Source organism: Dicentrarchus labrax, unplaced genomic scaffold (genome assembly GCF_905237075.1).
Source record: "Dicentrarchus labrax unplaced genomic scaffold, dlabrax2021, whole genome shotgun sequence".
Lineage (NCBI taxonomy): Eukaryota > Metazoa > Chordata > Actinopteri > Moronidae > Dicentrarchus > Dicentrarchus labrax.
Window position 1 is genome coordinate 10,060,203 of NW_026136720.1, and position 15,632 is coordinate 10,075,834.

Genomic DNA, 15,632 nt, shown 5'->3' on the forward strand with positions numbered 1-15,632 from the left:
TTAGGAAAGAGCAGAAACAACTGGGATGTGTCTACAAAAGGCAGGTGAGACAAAAAGCCAGACAAATTGTGTCTGATCCTGCTCATCCCCTGGTTTAATGCATTTATAAAACTGCCCTCTGGAAGGCGCTATAGAGCAATTACAGGAAACATACAACATTTATATATATAAAAAGTATTTCATAACAAATAAAATAACTTTGCTCACACGGGAACCTTATTGTCTGTACTGTGCATTATTTATTATTGTTTGTATTGTGATTTATAATAATGTGTTTTAATAAGCCTGTAAAGCCAAAGCCAGATTATTATTATTATTATTATTATTATTATTATTATTATTATTTTACCGGGCCTATTTCTTTAAATAAAACACACATTTGTGGATAAAAGATAAAGTACACCTGCACAGTTGAGTGCTGCTCTCTCGTCCTACAGCCTGTAAACAATCCCTCTCTCCGACGCTCTCCCTCCTCCGTGCGTCGTTACGTAACTCGCTTCAGGCCCCGCCCCCGCCGGCCTGGCTCTCGCGCACCAGTTACGTCTAACCGTAAAAAATAGAAACTTCCAAGATGGCCGAGGCCGTGGACTCCATGCATTTCGCAGCAAACAGCAAAACAAATTCTCCTAAACCCTTGATAGCTAAGCGGCCGCCGGAGAGCCGACCGCAGTCTTCCAGCGACATTTACCCGCCACCTCCTAAGAAGGTCCGGGTGGAGGAGCGGGGCCTGAAGCACAGGAAACTGAACGGAGAGGTGTGCGCAGGGGAAAAACACAACGGGAAGCAGAGTTGTGGGAGCCCAGCGAAATGGAGTTTCGGCCCGGCCAAGGCGAGCCACTCCACCGCCGCCGCGTCGGCGACAACCACCCCGGCTCGGAAAATCTTCAAAATCAGCAACTTCCTCGCCTCGCCGCCCAAAGTGAAGAAGGCGAGAGAGAAGCGACACAAGGAGAAGGAGAAGAGCGGCGAAGCGCAGCAGCAGCGGAGCTCCGCCGTCGGTGTGGAGAGAGTGAGCCCAGCTAGCTGCCATACAAAGACCGAGAACGGCGACATGAAAATGCTACAGAGCGGTAGGAGACACAGGACCCCACACACACACACACACACACACACACACACACACACACTAGGCTGCTATAAAAAAGACAAACAGTTTATACTCTCATTGTGAAGTAGTTAGTGGAGCAATGTTGTCTTTTAAAAATATATTTTTGTTAGATTATTACATAATTTTCTGTCTCTTTACCATAGGCCCCCTGTATTTATTAGGCCCAGATGTGGTGATATTACATACATTTATATATATATATAACACGTGGAGATGTTTGTTTCTCTCTCTCTCTCTCTCTGGTGGACTCACTGTGTGTGTGTGTGTGTGTGTGTGTGTGTCTCCTCTTCTGCTCCCTCTCTCCAGCAGATCACCGTGTGAAGGAGAAAGACAGGGAGAAGAAAAAGGAGAAGAATAAAGAGTGGAAAAATCACAAGTTGCCACCTGTGCATGACATTGCGAGAGAAAACGGGGAGGTGATTTCTCAACAGAAAGGTGGGGATTCACATCTAATGTCAGTCATTTGGGGTGAAAAAGGTGATTTTATTGGGTTAGTTTGGCAAGAAAATTTAATTGTGTTAAATGTGATTTGCATGGATTCAGTGTTAGAGGTGTAACTTTGCTTAAAGTCACTCAGAACTAATTGTATAGTAAGTCAACGTAATTTGATCTTTAATAATATGTCAAAAATTTGAATTAAATGTTCATTTTTAAGAGGATTAAATGCTGTAAATGTATAAAGTTTCTGTATATTACAAACAGTAAGTGTACATTGATTTACAGTCACATTAAAACATGACATAGTTGAACAAATATTCTTACTTTTACAAAGAAAAAAGTTGTCAGAGTTCAGTAGTCTTAAATATATAATGTTGTTTAATGAAATCCTAACTTCAGCTACACACTATAAGGCCTGAAATGATACAAACATAGTACTTAAAAACATCTTATCTTCTGTCACAGAGTCTACGGAGAAGCCCAAAGCTGGTTCAGACGAAGACCTCCTGTTGAAGAAACTCAAGAAAAAGAAGAAAAAGAAGCACAAAGATGGCGAGCGGGTGAAGGAGAGACACAGCCGGCCCAAAATGTATCACCGCTCATGCCAGACGGTGTGTTCGGGAGTGTCTCTGGCTCTGCCCGAGTTCCTCGGTCGAATCAACGGGAACAACAACAACAACAGCATCAACAACAGCAGTCTACTCCACTCCAACACATCACAACAGCACCACCAGGATCCTCTTGTTACTGCCGCTACCTCCACCTCCATCTCCTCCATGGTCAGGGACAGGCTCGGCTACAGCTCACCGCTCCACTGCACCCCGGCGCCGGGCCTGCCCGGTCTGGAGTTCGGGCACCTGATCCACATCGAACAGCAGGCCAACGGAGGGGCGTCTGTGGCGCACGCCTACAGCGAGCAGCTCTCCTCCCTGTCTCCGGCTGAGATGCAGCGCTTCGCCCAGGAGTTCGTCACCCTGTCGTTCAGCGAGGACGAGGCCCAGGCGGCGTGTTTTGTGATGGGAATCATACACGGAGCGGCGTCCTACCTCCCAGACTTCCTGGAGTACTTCTCCTACAAGTTCCCCAACGCGCCAGTGAAGATGGAGGTGCTCGGGAAGAAGGACATAGAGACGACGACCATGGTCAACTTCCACTCTCAGGTAAGATGATTGTTTCTGTTTTTTTTTTTTTGTGTCTCTTAGTGGCAGATGCAGGAAGAAGGCTGAGTGTAAGAGGAAGGCTGAACTGTCCACTTTGATACTGTGAAGTGTCAGTTTGTAGTCTGGAGGTGTGAGCAGCGCAGACTCAACTGCCACGAGCTGAAATAACACGTCACAGGTTGTTTTTGAAGTAATCTGTGTGTCAGTCTGTGTCCAGACTGTTGATGTGTAGAGCTTTTCACGCTCCCTCGAGCCGTCTTTACTCCAGTGTTCAAAGTGTTTCAGCGTCCAGGTGGAGCAGTGAGCCCCTGTGTGTGTGTGTGTGTGTGTGTGTGTGTGTGTGTGTGTGTGTGAGAGTGTGAGAGAGTGACGTTGTTTGTCACTGAACATAATGGTTTCTTGAAAAGCTCGTCTGTTCTTGATAGTGATTATATGGCACCTTCAGTTGGAGTTGTGGTATCGTCGTCAGCCTCTGAAGATACTGTAGAAGACAGTTTAATCGTCTATTGAGTTTAAAGTTATTGTGTGTAACTAGTTCTTTATCGTAGTCTTGGTTTGTGTTGATGATTTTGAGTTTGCTGGGGAGGCAAATCAGCTCAGTAGGCGTCAAAGTTAAAAGCGAATAAAATAAAAAAAACCTTCTTTTTATTAGTATTAATTTGGCGATAGGATAATGTATCATGACACGAGGGTTACAGTTCAACATACTGCGATAAATTGCAATACTGTAAGAATGGAGATATACTGCGATTTGTTTTTTAAAATAGTATAAAATATAGTATAGTCATAGTATAAAGAACACATAACACCATATGCATAAAATCTGTATGAATCCATGCAACCAGAGCGGTGAGATCTGTATTTGTATTTATCAAAGTCCCTGTAAAATCCAAATTCATAACCCTCAGTTTACATTTACAACACTACTACTCAGCTGTTGGCGGGTTTAACCACCAACATCACAAATCAAAATATTACAATACGATATCTTACACCCCCTTTAATTAATGGGTGGTTCATGTTCTTTTTATCTCTTCACTTCTCCACCAGTGCTTGTTAATCATAATCTTGTGGTGCTTTATTGTTTAGGAGTTTCTGATCACTTTGAATAGGTGTGAAATTATACTCTTTGACTTATTCTTTAAAGGATGTAGTGTTCTTTCCTAATGTAAAATCGTGTGATGTGAATTTATGTGACATAAAGATATAAATAGGATTTTGTCATAGATCAGAAAATACATTTTGAACACCAGTGCATGCTGCTCAGTCTAAGATTAATGTTTTCTTTATGAAGAAGTGACACTCTAAACAGTGTTTCCCTCCTGCATGTGTCAGAAATATATTAATGTCAACTCTTTTATAATAAGGTACAAATGTCTGAAGAAGTGCCCAGAATCTTCTCTTCAAATTATTTATTGATGATTAGAAAATATCTGTTTATATCTTCCATAAATTCAAGCATGATTAAGAAACCTGATGCACCTGAGACAGCAGTTTGTTAAATTATAGTTCCTAAATTATAATATGTCAGAAATTATCCTATGTGTCTATCCTAGTGTCATTTAACTTCCACACCTTGATGGAAAATCTGTAATTTTAGAGAACAGTTTTCCAGTCATGGAAACACCTAAAAATTGGTTAAAGTGACCCAATATCCTGGAAATGATCTATTTCGTCCTGTAAAATGTTCGATTTGTATTTTAGCCCCTCACTGAGATCGCCCACATGAACCTATTGGTGTGTGTTTTGTTTGAAACTTGACAATTGGTAGCTGTATGACACTTCAAAGCGGGTTAACCAGACGTAAAGCGGAACGGAAAAAATGTTTCATAAGCGCTCCCTTTTCCTTTTGGTCACGTCAGTCAACCTATCTGTTCACTCCAGGCGTGGAGTGGACTTGCAGCGATGTTTTTCGGTGTCATGATGAGACTTAAGCATGTCATAATTAAACAAAACCAGAGTTAAAGTCAATGCTAGGCCTACAGGTAAATTATTAAGTGCTGTCCTGAATTGTCGAGGAAAAACTCCTGGAAAATTATTTCTAAAAAAGAGTGGGAACGCTGTTTAAACATTTTTAGATATTGAGAGAAGAATCATAAGGTCAAGAAAACCTAAAATTACATGTATTCATGCCAGCGACCCCTCACAGGGAAGACATTTTTTTTCCCACAGGGTCTCTCTGTCTCTCCCTTGATCGCACTGATACTCTGCGTGCTTTGTAATCAGATATTGCTTCAGCTCGTCTGGCATCATGACTTCCTCTGCTACCAACACAGGGCAGATGGTGCATTTCATCCTGTTGCTGTTCTCAATAAAAACTAAACTCGGTAGAACTGTCATCATATTTTCTTATTTTAACTGCTTTGGGTGTTACATGATGGTATGGACTTTGTTTTCCATGCCAATAAACAGTGTTGAGATGGTGAAGCAACAGTTCTCAGGGCCCCTCGAGGTTGGGACTGATTGATTCATGACTGCGTTTGATGTTAGACTGACTTGATTTAAGCTTAAATGCAGGAGTAATGGATACAGGATTACATGTATTTTATTGCATAGCTTGACTCAAGAGGCTTAAAGATACAATATGTAAAGTTTCTGCATTAAAATGTCTATAAAAACTATGTTATATATTTGTTTGAGGTGTGAACTAACAGTAACTGTTTACAATAATGTTCAAACTCAGAGAAATCTGTAATTTTATTCAGGTAACGTTTCACTGGTCGCCTGTCAGTGGCGTCGTATCCTCTCTGCACATGCATTAGTGTTGTGGTTGTCTGCCAGAAGCTGTTAAATAGACTTTTTATCCAGTTCAAGCCCCATTTTTATGATACACTTTTTAGCTCATTTTGTCATTTTGAATTATCAGAGAAACAATCTAAGCTCTGGGACGTCCTTTGTTTGCAAGTCAGTGTTGGAGAAACACAGATTTTTAGAGGAAACTGCTTTATTCTGTGTTTTTCCTGGTTTTAATCACCTGTTTGTTTTGGAGAGGACGAGACCTTCTGCTTCCGGTAAAAAAACAACAACTCCTAAACAATGAACACTGAAGGAAACCGAGAGAAGCTGCCTTCAAATGATGGCATTTGTTATCGTTTTGATGGGAGAGAACCCCCTTTAAGCGGCAGAAATTATTGGATGTTTAAACATGTGCTTTTTAATAATACAGCACAGTTTTCTCAGTGTTTTGTTCCTCCGGGCGTTTGACCCCGGGGGGGTCTTTAGTTCTCACTTTGGGAATCATCCTGGCATCTTGTGCTGCTGCAGCATGTCTAGACTTTGTTTTCCTAAATTTATAAGCAGTTTTTATTGACTCAGTAAACGAGGTCGAGTACATAGAAAAGATTTACTATAAACAAAATTAAACAAAGGTAACAGGCTTTTTAATGAACAACTGTCTTTTCTTTAACACATTGGCAGTCGTTAAATATATATTTACAGGGCAATATCAATTTAGTCAGCTAGTGTCAAAATCTATCATCGTTTAAAAGCCAAAATCTAACTCGTATTCCTGCTTTTCAGACAATATTCTAGATTTATTTGCTTGTACATTATTTTTAACATTAGTCTGTACGTAGCGTAACACAATAACCGGTACCGTGTACTTTACATCGAGGATATTTTACTGTTGTGTTGTGTATGTAGAGGAAGCTTTAATGCCACACAGTCACAATTGCACACATGGCTTATTGATAAGTCAGTAATAATAAATAAAGAAAAGCAATAAACAACAATAGCAGTAAGTACAAAAAAAATACTGCAGTACACAACCTGTCATTGTTGTAATTCTCTAAAATAATCGAGCAGCAGTGAGAAGAGGAAACCAGAAACCCTGTCACATGTACAGCAAGTTACAGGCCAAATTACAGTTTGTTTAAAGAGCCGATAAATTATGGAAAAAACACCCCTTTAGTGGCGCCTCTAGAGAGGTAAATTGAGTAAAAACGCATTGTATAAAGCATGCTGTGAGTTCGGTAAGATGATATGAGCCTTTATGTGAGTATATTCACACACACTCAGTTTATATTTATTTTTTTCATATTGTAACACACCACAAACTAAAACTTCAAAATGATCAGCAGCCTGATTCCGACACATAATAAAGGTTTATGAGCTCTTCTGAGGCAGCAATGTGAACGCTTTTATGTTCAGCTGAGCCTTAGTGTCAATGTGGGACCAGTGTGAGCCTGTGGTCTGTTTTTTTATTTATTTTCTCTTCCCATTTTCTAGATTTGATAGTGTAATCCACAGTCCACTAATTTGTCTGTAGTCTTTTGTTCCTCAGAGTAACAATAGCTTTGCCTTTAATTGGTCCTGTGTTGACATTTTCCTCTCTTGATGACTGTAAAGTGTCTTAAAGCTCAACCTAAATCTTTGTATTTAAGCTCCTGTTAACAACAGAGCAGATGCTTGGTACTTTATTAAAGGCAGGTGCACGGGAAAGGTCACAGCACTTATGTTAAGAGCACACTGACAATGCCAGCCTCAATTGTTAGACAGACAAGTTGTCTATAAAGATGCTTATGATGTTTTTGAAAAGGTCTCAACTGGCAGTAAAGTACATGGCAGGTTTAGATGTGTCAAATTAGGATATTTTGATACTGATCCGTCTTCTCTGTGATCCCCCCCCCCCGCAGGTGAAGCGGACATATTCCCAGGGAACATACCGTGCCGGGGCCATGCGGCAGGTCAGTCTGGTCGGGGCTGTGGACGAAGAGGTTGGAGACTACTTCCCCGAGTTCATCAGCATGTTAGAGGAATCTCCCTTTCTGGAGGTTAGTGTGTTTGTTATGTGTTATGTAAACACCCTTACGGTCCGTAGACGTTTGTCTCACTTTTCTCTGTCTATCGCTACAAGTCATTATGTGACTCCAAGTTTCTCACCCTGTGTTTATGCAGCGGACACTGCCCTGGGGAACGTTCTCCAGTCTGCGTCTGCAGAGCCCCACTGAGAGCGACGACGGCCCCATCATGTGGGTCAGACCTGGAGAACAGATGATCCCCATGGCAGACATGCCAAAATCACCCTTCAAAAGGAAAAGGTGGGTTGACATATTGAGTCTGTAAATGTTTGTCGGAGCACAGGTTGTTATCATCTCACCAGCATCCTCATTAAAAAAATTTAATGAGTTTAAAGTAAAGCTGCAAAACCAGTGAAATGCTTTCAGCTTATCTTTCAACACCACATGCCATGTTACACATGTATTTAATCATGCCTTTAACATATCCTGACTCTTGTGAATAAATGTATTTCAGGTCCACCAATGAGATAAAGAACCTGCAGTATCTACCCAGAGCCAGTGAGCCCAGGGAGATGCTGTTTGAGGACCGGACGAGAGCCCACGCTGACCACATCGGTCAGGGGTTTGAGAGACAAACTACTGCTGCTGTAGGTGTGCTGAAGGCTGTGCGCTGCGGAGAGGAGTGAGTACACAGTGACATCTTCTTACCTTATCACACATAGTACTTATAAACCTTTGCATGAATACAACCTGACAGCTGTGTTGCCCAGATAACTTTTTATCTGCTGCTATAATATAGTTAAAATGGTAAAACAAAAACAATCACAGAAAAACAGAATACATGAAGTAATGAATTGAGTGGAACCATTCAGTCTAAGGGTATGTTATTGTATCGCTGACGACATCCACAGCATGTCACTGTACAGCTGTGATGTGTAAGAAGCACAGTTGGTGTTTATTTGTATTGGGATTATAACTTCGGATCAGTAAACAGGACTTTGCCTATTGCCTTACAGCAGCTACGCTCCTGCCCGGATCACCAAAGATGTTGTGTGTTTCCATGCTGGAGATTTCCCAGATGTTGTCATGAGGCTGCAGCTGGACCTCCACGAACCTCCGCTGTCTCAGGTGGGTCAGATTTATTAATTATGCCTGGTAGTATAAATAGCTATCTTATCTGCTTGTGAGATCATACGTATCCAACATCCTTTAAAGCTGCACTAATCAACATTTTTATACAAACAATAAATCAAATGACTGTGTAATATGAAAGAGGTTGCTTGTAGTGGTGAATCTACAGATCACTATCACCCTGCTCTGTAGTTCTCTCTGTAGTGGTTTTATGGCCAGAGCTTGGTTCACTCTCACCCTTCTTGTCAACCCTGCTTTCCAGCAGCAGGCAGCTGTTTTCAGTAAAAAGAAAAAGGCTATAAAAAACACTGTACGCTACCTTCTCAGTAGAGACTGAGTTAGCTGGTGGACACAGTGGAGCATTAGGCGCCAAAAGAGACAGATCAGACTTCTCAAGAGTGGGTGGAGACCAAAAACAGCGCTGAGAGAGTGAATGTTGGACTCAAAATAAATGACAATGTTGCTCCATGTCTGCTGGATGTGTAAATGAACAACTTTATGAGGTAGTAAAGAATATTGTCAAAGTTGTTTACAGCATTATCTCCAAGAGAGATGCACCAATTGCAATTTTCTTTTTTTTTTAAATTATAATTGACAGTATATAAGCCTATAAACATTTTTGTAACTATCTTTTAATGGAAAAATTCAATTCTCTTCATAATAAAACATTGACTATTAAATAAGTTTTTTTTTTTTTGAACAAACTCAAATTAAAACAGTGCTTCATGTAAGGCTACTGGACAGGGCTTCATAGAAAAAAAAAAAACCACCCCAAAAATCAATAACAGTTCCAGCTCCACATTATTTTAGTTTGGGATGTGCAATATGGATTTCTTTTTCCGGCCGATATGATAACCGATAATTATCTGTTTCTTGTGGCTGATAACAATAAGATAACTGATTATTTCACATTTCTGTATTTCAAAAAGAAGTTCGTAACCTGTAGTTTATGAACTTAACACCTGAGGATAAAACAGTAAATATGTAGTGAAGCAAAGATAAAAAACATTCCTCTTCTGTACTCTTCAAAAGTTGATAAAAAAAACATACTGAAGCTTTCATAGAGCATAAAGCCTAACAGTTGTTTTGCCTAAGATTTCAAAATAAACGTATAATTACAGACTGATAATTTATCAGCAGAAATTTAAATATCAGGATTTCCTATTATTGGCTGCTAATTATTGTGTATGCCTAATTTTAGTTTTTACTCTAGTTTTTACTACTTAAATTTGCTTGCCTTGCTTTTCCTTTCAGTTCTTCTTTTCCCCACAAACACACACACAGTCTCTTACCACACACACACACACACACACACACACACACACACACTTGTTCCGTCCTGCCTCTTTCTGCTTCTATGTCCCTGTGTCTGCTCTTCTGAATTTCCTCGTCAGCGTGTTTGAAAAAGTCGCTGAAAAAACAGAACTCATGTATTGGATTTTTTTGTAGTTGAGCTACGTGTGGAGGAGGCTGAACCATAGTGCAGCACAGCGTGTGTGTAAATTTGACCAGAATCGAATATTATGAGTCACATTATCAGTCACAGGTCATGGCCGATCGAGCTGAAAATTGGCCAATTCGGGTCACCAGCTGATCGATTGGTGCATCTCTACATAAGTCAAGTAATGCGGCTTTAAGTTTAATAAAAAGAGCCAAACACAGAGCCTTTAACATGCAACATTGTCTCTTGCTAATCAATTTAGAGGAGTCTGTGCAATACATGATCAGAATCAGTTCTTTTCTTTCTACCATGCAAGAATTAAAATATCTGCACATTTTCCTCATCATGTGTTCCTGTGACTTCCTCCGCAGTGTGTACAGTGGATCGATGATGCCAAGCTGAACCAGCTAAGGAGGGAGGGGATCCGATACGCCCGAATCCAACTCTACCACGATGACATCTACTTCATTCCCAGAGGAGTTGTCCACCAGTTCAAAACCGTGTCTGCTGTCTGCAGTCTGGCGTGGCATATTCGACTCAAACAGTATCACCAACACGAAGAGAAGGAGGAAGAGGAGGAGGAGGTGAAGGAAGAGGAGACATCTACACCTAGAGAAGTAACACTTCATATCAAAGAAGAAGAAGAAGAGGAGGAGGAAGACGACGAGGAGGTTGAGGGGAAGGAGTGTGACCCTGCTCTACAGATAGCGATGAAGCTGGAGGATGAAGAGGCTGAGGGAAGGGAGGGGCTGCCTTCACAAACTCCGACACAGATTTTCAAGGATGAAGAGCAAGAGAAGAGAGCCGAGATGAAGGAGTTGTCAACGACACAGTCTCTACCTTTTGTCAAGAGGGAGAGAGATGAAGGTGTACTCACTCACACACTAATAGAGCCTAAAGCTGAAGAAAATGAGAAAGAGGAGGGTAAAGCAGGAGGGGGGGAGGAAGATGCAGGCGCATGCCGGACACTGCAGAAGGGCCATGAGGAGGGTGGAGTGGACAGTGCATCCTTAAAGTCACTACAGCAGATTAGGAAGGAGAATGATGTGGAGGAAGAGAGGCAGCAAAAGACAACGGTACCAGGTCAAGGTCTAAAAGAGAAAACTAAAGATAGTATAACGAGCACTTACAACACACCGCAAATCAAAAAGGAGAAAGATAAAGGAAAAAGAGAGAGAGATGAAAAGGAGAGGGTTAAAGAGAAGGAGAAAAAGGACAAGGATAGGAGTAAAGAGAAGGAAAAGGATAAAAAAGAGAAGGGGAAAGACAGAGATAGAGAGAAGGACAGGGTGCGAGAGCAGGAGAAAGTTAAGGCCGAGGGAGGACGAGAGGGGAGTACATCGACGCAGCCGCTGCCACAGATGAGGAAAAAGGAGGACGAGGAGCGGACAAGAGAGGGCAGTAAAGCCTCTCAAACATCCCTTCCTGCACAGAGAGACGAGAAGTGGGCCAAGGAGTGGGACTCAAAGACACATCCCCACCTCAAGAGGGAGAAGGAGCACGATAAAGACAGGGGAGGCACACAAGGAGCGTCTCACTTAAGGCCAGACAGAGAGGAGGCTCGAGACGCCAGTTCTCATAAACACAAGTCTTCACACGGGAAGAAGGAGAAGAGCGGGCATAAGGAGGGCAACGTGGGGAGCACGCAGCAGGGGGTGCAGGCAAAGTCTGGGAGAGAGGACGGGAAGACGGGAATTCCCAAACCTGTGAACATTCAGGTAAAGAAAGAAGGAAAGAAAGATAAAGACATCAGCAGTAAGGAGGAGAGGAAGAAGTCTGCCTCTGCTCCTGCGCCACCAGAACACAAACAACCACGGACGCTCATCACCTTTGACCTCTTTAAGCCGATGGAGGCTCACCAAACTCTGGCCCTTTCCTTCACGGAGAGCAGGCCTAAGACCCACCATCACAGTGACTCTCGAGGCTCTTCCTCTAAGCCTGGATCTGACAGTCGGACAGTTGTGCCCTCTAAAGGACCAAAAGTAAAGGACACGGTGCAGGGAAAACCTGCCACGCCCCTACAGGACACTCGGCCACAGCAGCACTCATTAAAACAGCCCCTAAAAACACACACACCCCAAACACAGAAAGACTTCTTAATATGAATGTCTAGTCTTTTCTTTTTTCTTTTTTTTTTTTTACTGTACAACTTACGCCGAGGCTTTGTTGAAGTATTTGAAAATGCATCCTTCCTTCGGACATCAGCTGGTGTTTTCTAATTTGTAATATATGGGTTGGTTGCGTTCCACAGCCGCAGTAACTCCAGTGGCGTGGTGAAAAGAGGATGCACTCTCCAAGTATTTTATCAGCGCCTAAGAATGTAAGCTAAGTAGCTCACTTCACGTTTGTTAGCGAATGTATGTAGGCTCTATATAAAATGTTATGTGACCCATGTGTCAGTGCCTGTGCACTACTTAGCTTCGCTCTTAAAGCACCTATTTTAGGTACTGGACTAGCCAATCTGAAAACGACCATCCTTACTCCCTGCTATAGGAATTACTACGTTCACTGTTTGGGACACTTCGGCAAGTCACCGAGCTCTCTCGCTGAAACCCTCTTTTGCCATGTTGCTTTAGTCGATGGGGTTTGTTGTTTATAACACTCCAAAATCGGAGCAAGTAGTTTTCAGACTGGACGTTGTTTGACTCACACAGGGCTGTAAATGATACTGTATGTACCAAAACTGTACAGTATAGATGTTATTAGCACCAATGTGAGAAAATGTATACAGAAATTGCATATATTTTTTGTAAGACAAGTTTTATTTTCCATAGAACTTATTTATATCATTTACTGTCTGTTTTTATTTGAAACCAATGTATGTGAACATTTTGTTGTAAATACATTTTATTTCCTAAGATAAGACTTGGTAGTGTGATTTATACTCTGATCAGAACCTCTCAATAAATGGTTCAAAAATATTGACTTACCATTAATGTCTCTCCTGCATTTCATATCATAAAGGTCTCAATTTATTTGCATTTTTTTTAGCTACGTATGCGGCTTGGGTCCACGGATGAAGATGCTGGTCCGACACTGAAAACTATTGGATTGATTGCAATGATGTTTGGTGTCACAATAGTTGACAATGTACACTTGTTAGAATACCTCCCATATCTATCAAAAAGCTCCTGCTACTCTTGAGCTGCACTCACACTGCAAAAGGACATATTTTATAAATCCATATTGTTAGAAGAGGAGGAGACATCCTGGGATCGGTACGGACAGATACGGAAGCTGTGAGGTTTCTAACTACTCTGCAGAAATGCTCAGATAATATAAGTTTCAACAGTGATTTCACAAACACGTATAATATGGCTCAGAGGCACACACAGTGCATGCTAGTGCAGGCTGGATAATTTCAGTGTAACAAGGATCCCGCTTTAGTACAGTACTGCATTTGTGTGTAGACACGTGTGATCTCTCCGTAACACGTGGAAAAGGTGAATTGTAGTGTAGAAGGTTTTGGATGGTTTGTAAAAACCCAGTCTCACCTGGAACTATATCTGAGCTTTTACAAAGTATAAATCTTACTACCCTCTAGCCCCAGTTCACCCTTTCATTAACTCCTGCGGCCTAAAGATGAGCCAGAAGGCAGCAATGTGAATGCCAAAACAATGTGAAGGCTAAAGATGCCAAACTGTGGACTGTAAAATCATCCTTTTAACCTTTGATCCTAAAAAAGGTACCACACAGTTACTGTAGGTCGATGTTCCTTCAGATACACATTAGTGTTCTGATTCTTTCCTTCATATTTAAAAACCATGTAAAACCACACTGTGCAGAACTCACTGGGACCCCAACCCTGTCAATGAATCCACCACCGGCTGTGACTTCAATGTAACATATAGCAGACACAGTGAATTTTACAGTGACAACAAACCGACACCCGATCCAACCTGCATCCCGAGTGAGAGTGTAAAAAAAAGAGTCTTCCTCCCCTATATTACATTTCAAATCCATGTATTGTGGAGTCCTGTGGTTCAGTCCCTCCTGTAGTGGAAGACACTGTGTCCCAGCTCCACCAGCGCCCCACCCAGCAGCACCCACAGGGGGACACACACCACACTGATCAACATGTCGACGAGCCTCTCCAGGCGGGAGCACAGTGTCAGGCAGAAGGCCAGCTTCAGCAGCAGGGCTGTCAGGTACCACAACCTCCTCTTCAGGCTCTGCTCGCCATCTCTGGGGTCAAAGTCCGGCTTGCAGCGTCCTGCCATCTTCACTATCAGCATGAGGATGAGGATTGTGTCGAAGGTCCAGACAGGGAGGAAGATGAGAAACCAGTTCCAGTGGATCTTAGAGTCCAGCTTGAGGACCAGCATGATGAGGAAGATCAGGGCGAAGATCCAGGAGAGGAGCACTCGCTGGGCCAGAGACATCTTCATCTACAGGGGACTGGCACGGAGCCAGTATCCTCCACACCCACAGAGACTGAGCACCACAGCCGAGGAGACACACACACACACACAGAGAGGGATCTGAACACAAAGAAATAAAAACACACTGGGAATAAGAGTCAACTCTGGGTCAACACAAACAAACAAACACTCTTCCATAACCGTGTATCTGCTGGAGGGGCCATCACTTCCACTGGGACCACTCAGACCTGAAGCTCCCTGTAATGTTTGAGCCAACCCGCTCTCAAATAAAAACACAGTTCAAAGACAAAAAAAAGATGTCTTACCAACGCTGACCCGGAGAAGTCCGTCTTTTAGAAACGTTTTAGTTTTACCAGCAGAGCAGAGTCTAGTTAGCTGTTAGCTGTTAGCTGTGAGCTAGTTCAGGCGTCTGTTCCGCCAGCGGTGAGTTCGACGCTTCCGGCCAGTCGTTACAAAACAAAAGCATGTTTTTAACGCAAGTGATGTATCTTATTTTGATAGGTAATTGAAGGCTTCCGGTTTCGTTTTTCTTTTCAAAACAAAAGCATGCGTTTAATGAGCTGATTTATCCGAATCACTTTTACTCGCCATGTATGTGCACTTATACAGGTTTTTATGTTGATCTCGATGTATATACACAGAATAAGAATAAATAAACAAAACAATAAGCTCAACAAAGTATGTATTTTTAAAAATGTATTTATTTGAAAAACATATATTTTATTTTGATAGATTGCTGCTTGGATGTATTTATTGTTAGCATCCATATGATCCATATCCATTGATGATGCCTGTTTGTTACTTGAAGAAGCTTTATAAATAAAAGAAAAAAGATATATAACGTTAATAAAAGGCTTCCTGTACTCATTTTCAATATAAAAGCATGCGTTAATCAGGTGCTGTATTTTATTTTGATGAATAATAACTGCAGGGCTGTAGATTTTACTGAGGACACTGAGTTCACTGGACTTTTTCTTGATATTTGGGTGGTTTAAGAACCTGGTGGGGATTTAACAAAATAAATCTTAACTCAAGGTCCATTTAGCAGATTTATTCCCTATAACAACTGGATAAACTCCCACCTGCTGATAAAAGGACACAATATGTGTCTGAAAGAAATCTAGTAAGTGGACCTTGAGTTAAAGAGTAAATCTTAATCTGAAATATATCCTCATTCTTTATGGTGTCAGGTCAAAATTTCCTGGACTGAGGGAGGGGTGGGAGGTTCATTGG

At 41.8% G+C, this 15,632-nt stretch overlaps 2 protein-coding genes across 4 annotated transcripts; one reads left to right on the forward strand and one right to left on the reverse strand.

Annotated features, from left to right (window-relative positions):
* The first annotated feature begins 519 nt into the window (after positions 1-519).
* Positions 520-12,938, forward strand: LOC127353611 (lysine-specific demethylase RSBN1L). Of its 2 annotated transcripts, none has more exons than XM_051382952.1 (8): positions 520-1,070; positions 1,415-1,543; positions 2,012-2,706; positions 7,341-7,478; positions 7,603-7,745; positions 7,960-8,127; positions 8,462-8,573; positions 10,389-12,938. In XM_051382952.1, the coding sequence occupies exons 1-8, from the start codon at positions 572-574 to the stop codon at positions 12,120-12,122; spliced, it is 3,618 nt and encodes a 1,205-aa protein (XP_051238912.1). In that variant the 5' UTR covers positions 520-571; the 3' UTR covers positions 12,123-12,938. The 2 variants fall into 2 exon arrangements, with proteins under 2 accessions (XP_051238912.1, XP_051238913.1); XM_051382953.1 differs by having other exon boundaries at positions 1,418-1,543.
* Positions 12,759-14,861, reverse strand: tmem60 (transmembrane protein 60). Of its 2 annotated transcripts, none has more exons than XM_051382965.1 (2): positions 14,705-14,861; positions 12,759-14,498 (listed from the first exon to the last, which is right to left on the reverse strand). In XM_051382965.1, the coding sequence occupies exon 2, from the start codon at positions 14,403-14,405 to the stop codon at positions 14,001-14,003; it is 405 nt and encodes a 134-aa protein (XP_051238925.1). In that variant the 5' UTR covers positions 14,406-14,498; positions 14,705-14,861; the 3' UTR covers positions 12,759-14,000. The 2 variants fall into 2 exon arrangements, with proteins under 2 accessions (XP_051238925.1, XP_051238927.1); XM_051382967.1 differs by having other exon boundaries at positions 12,759-14,451; positions 14,705-14,856.
* Positions 14,862-15,632: the final 771 nt, after the last annotated feature.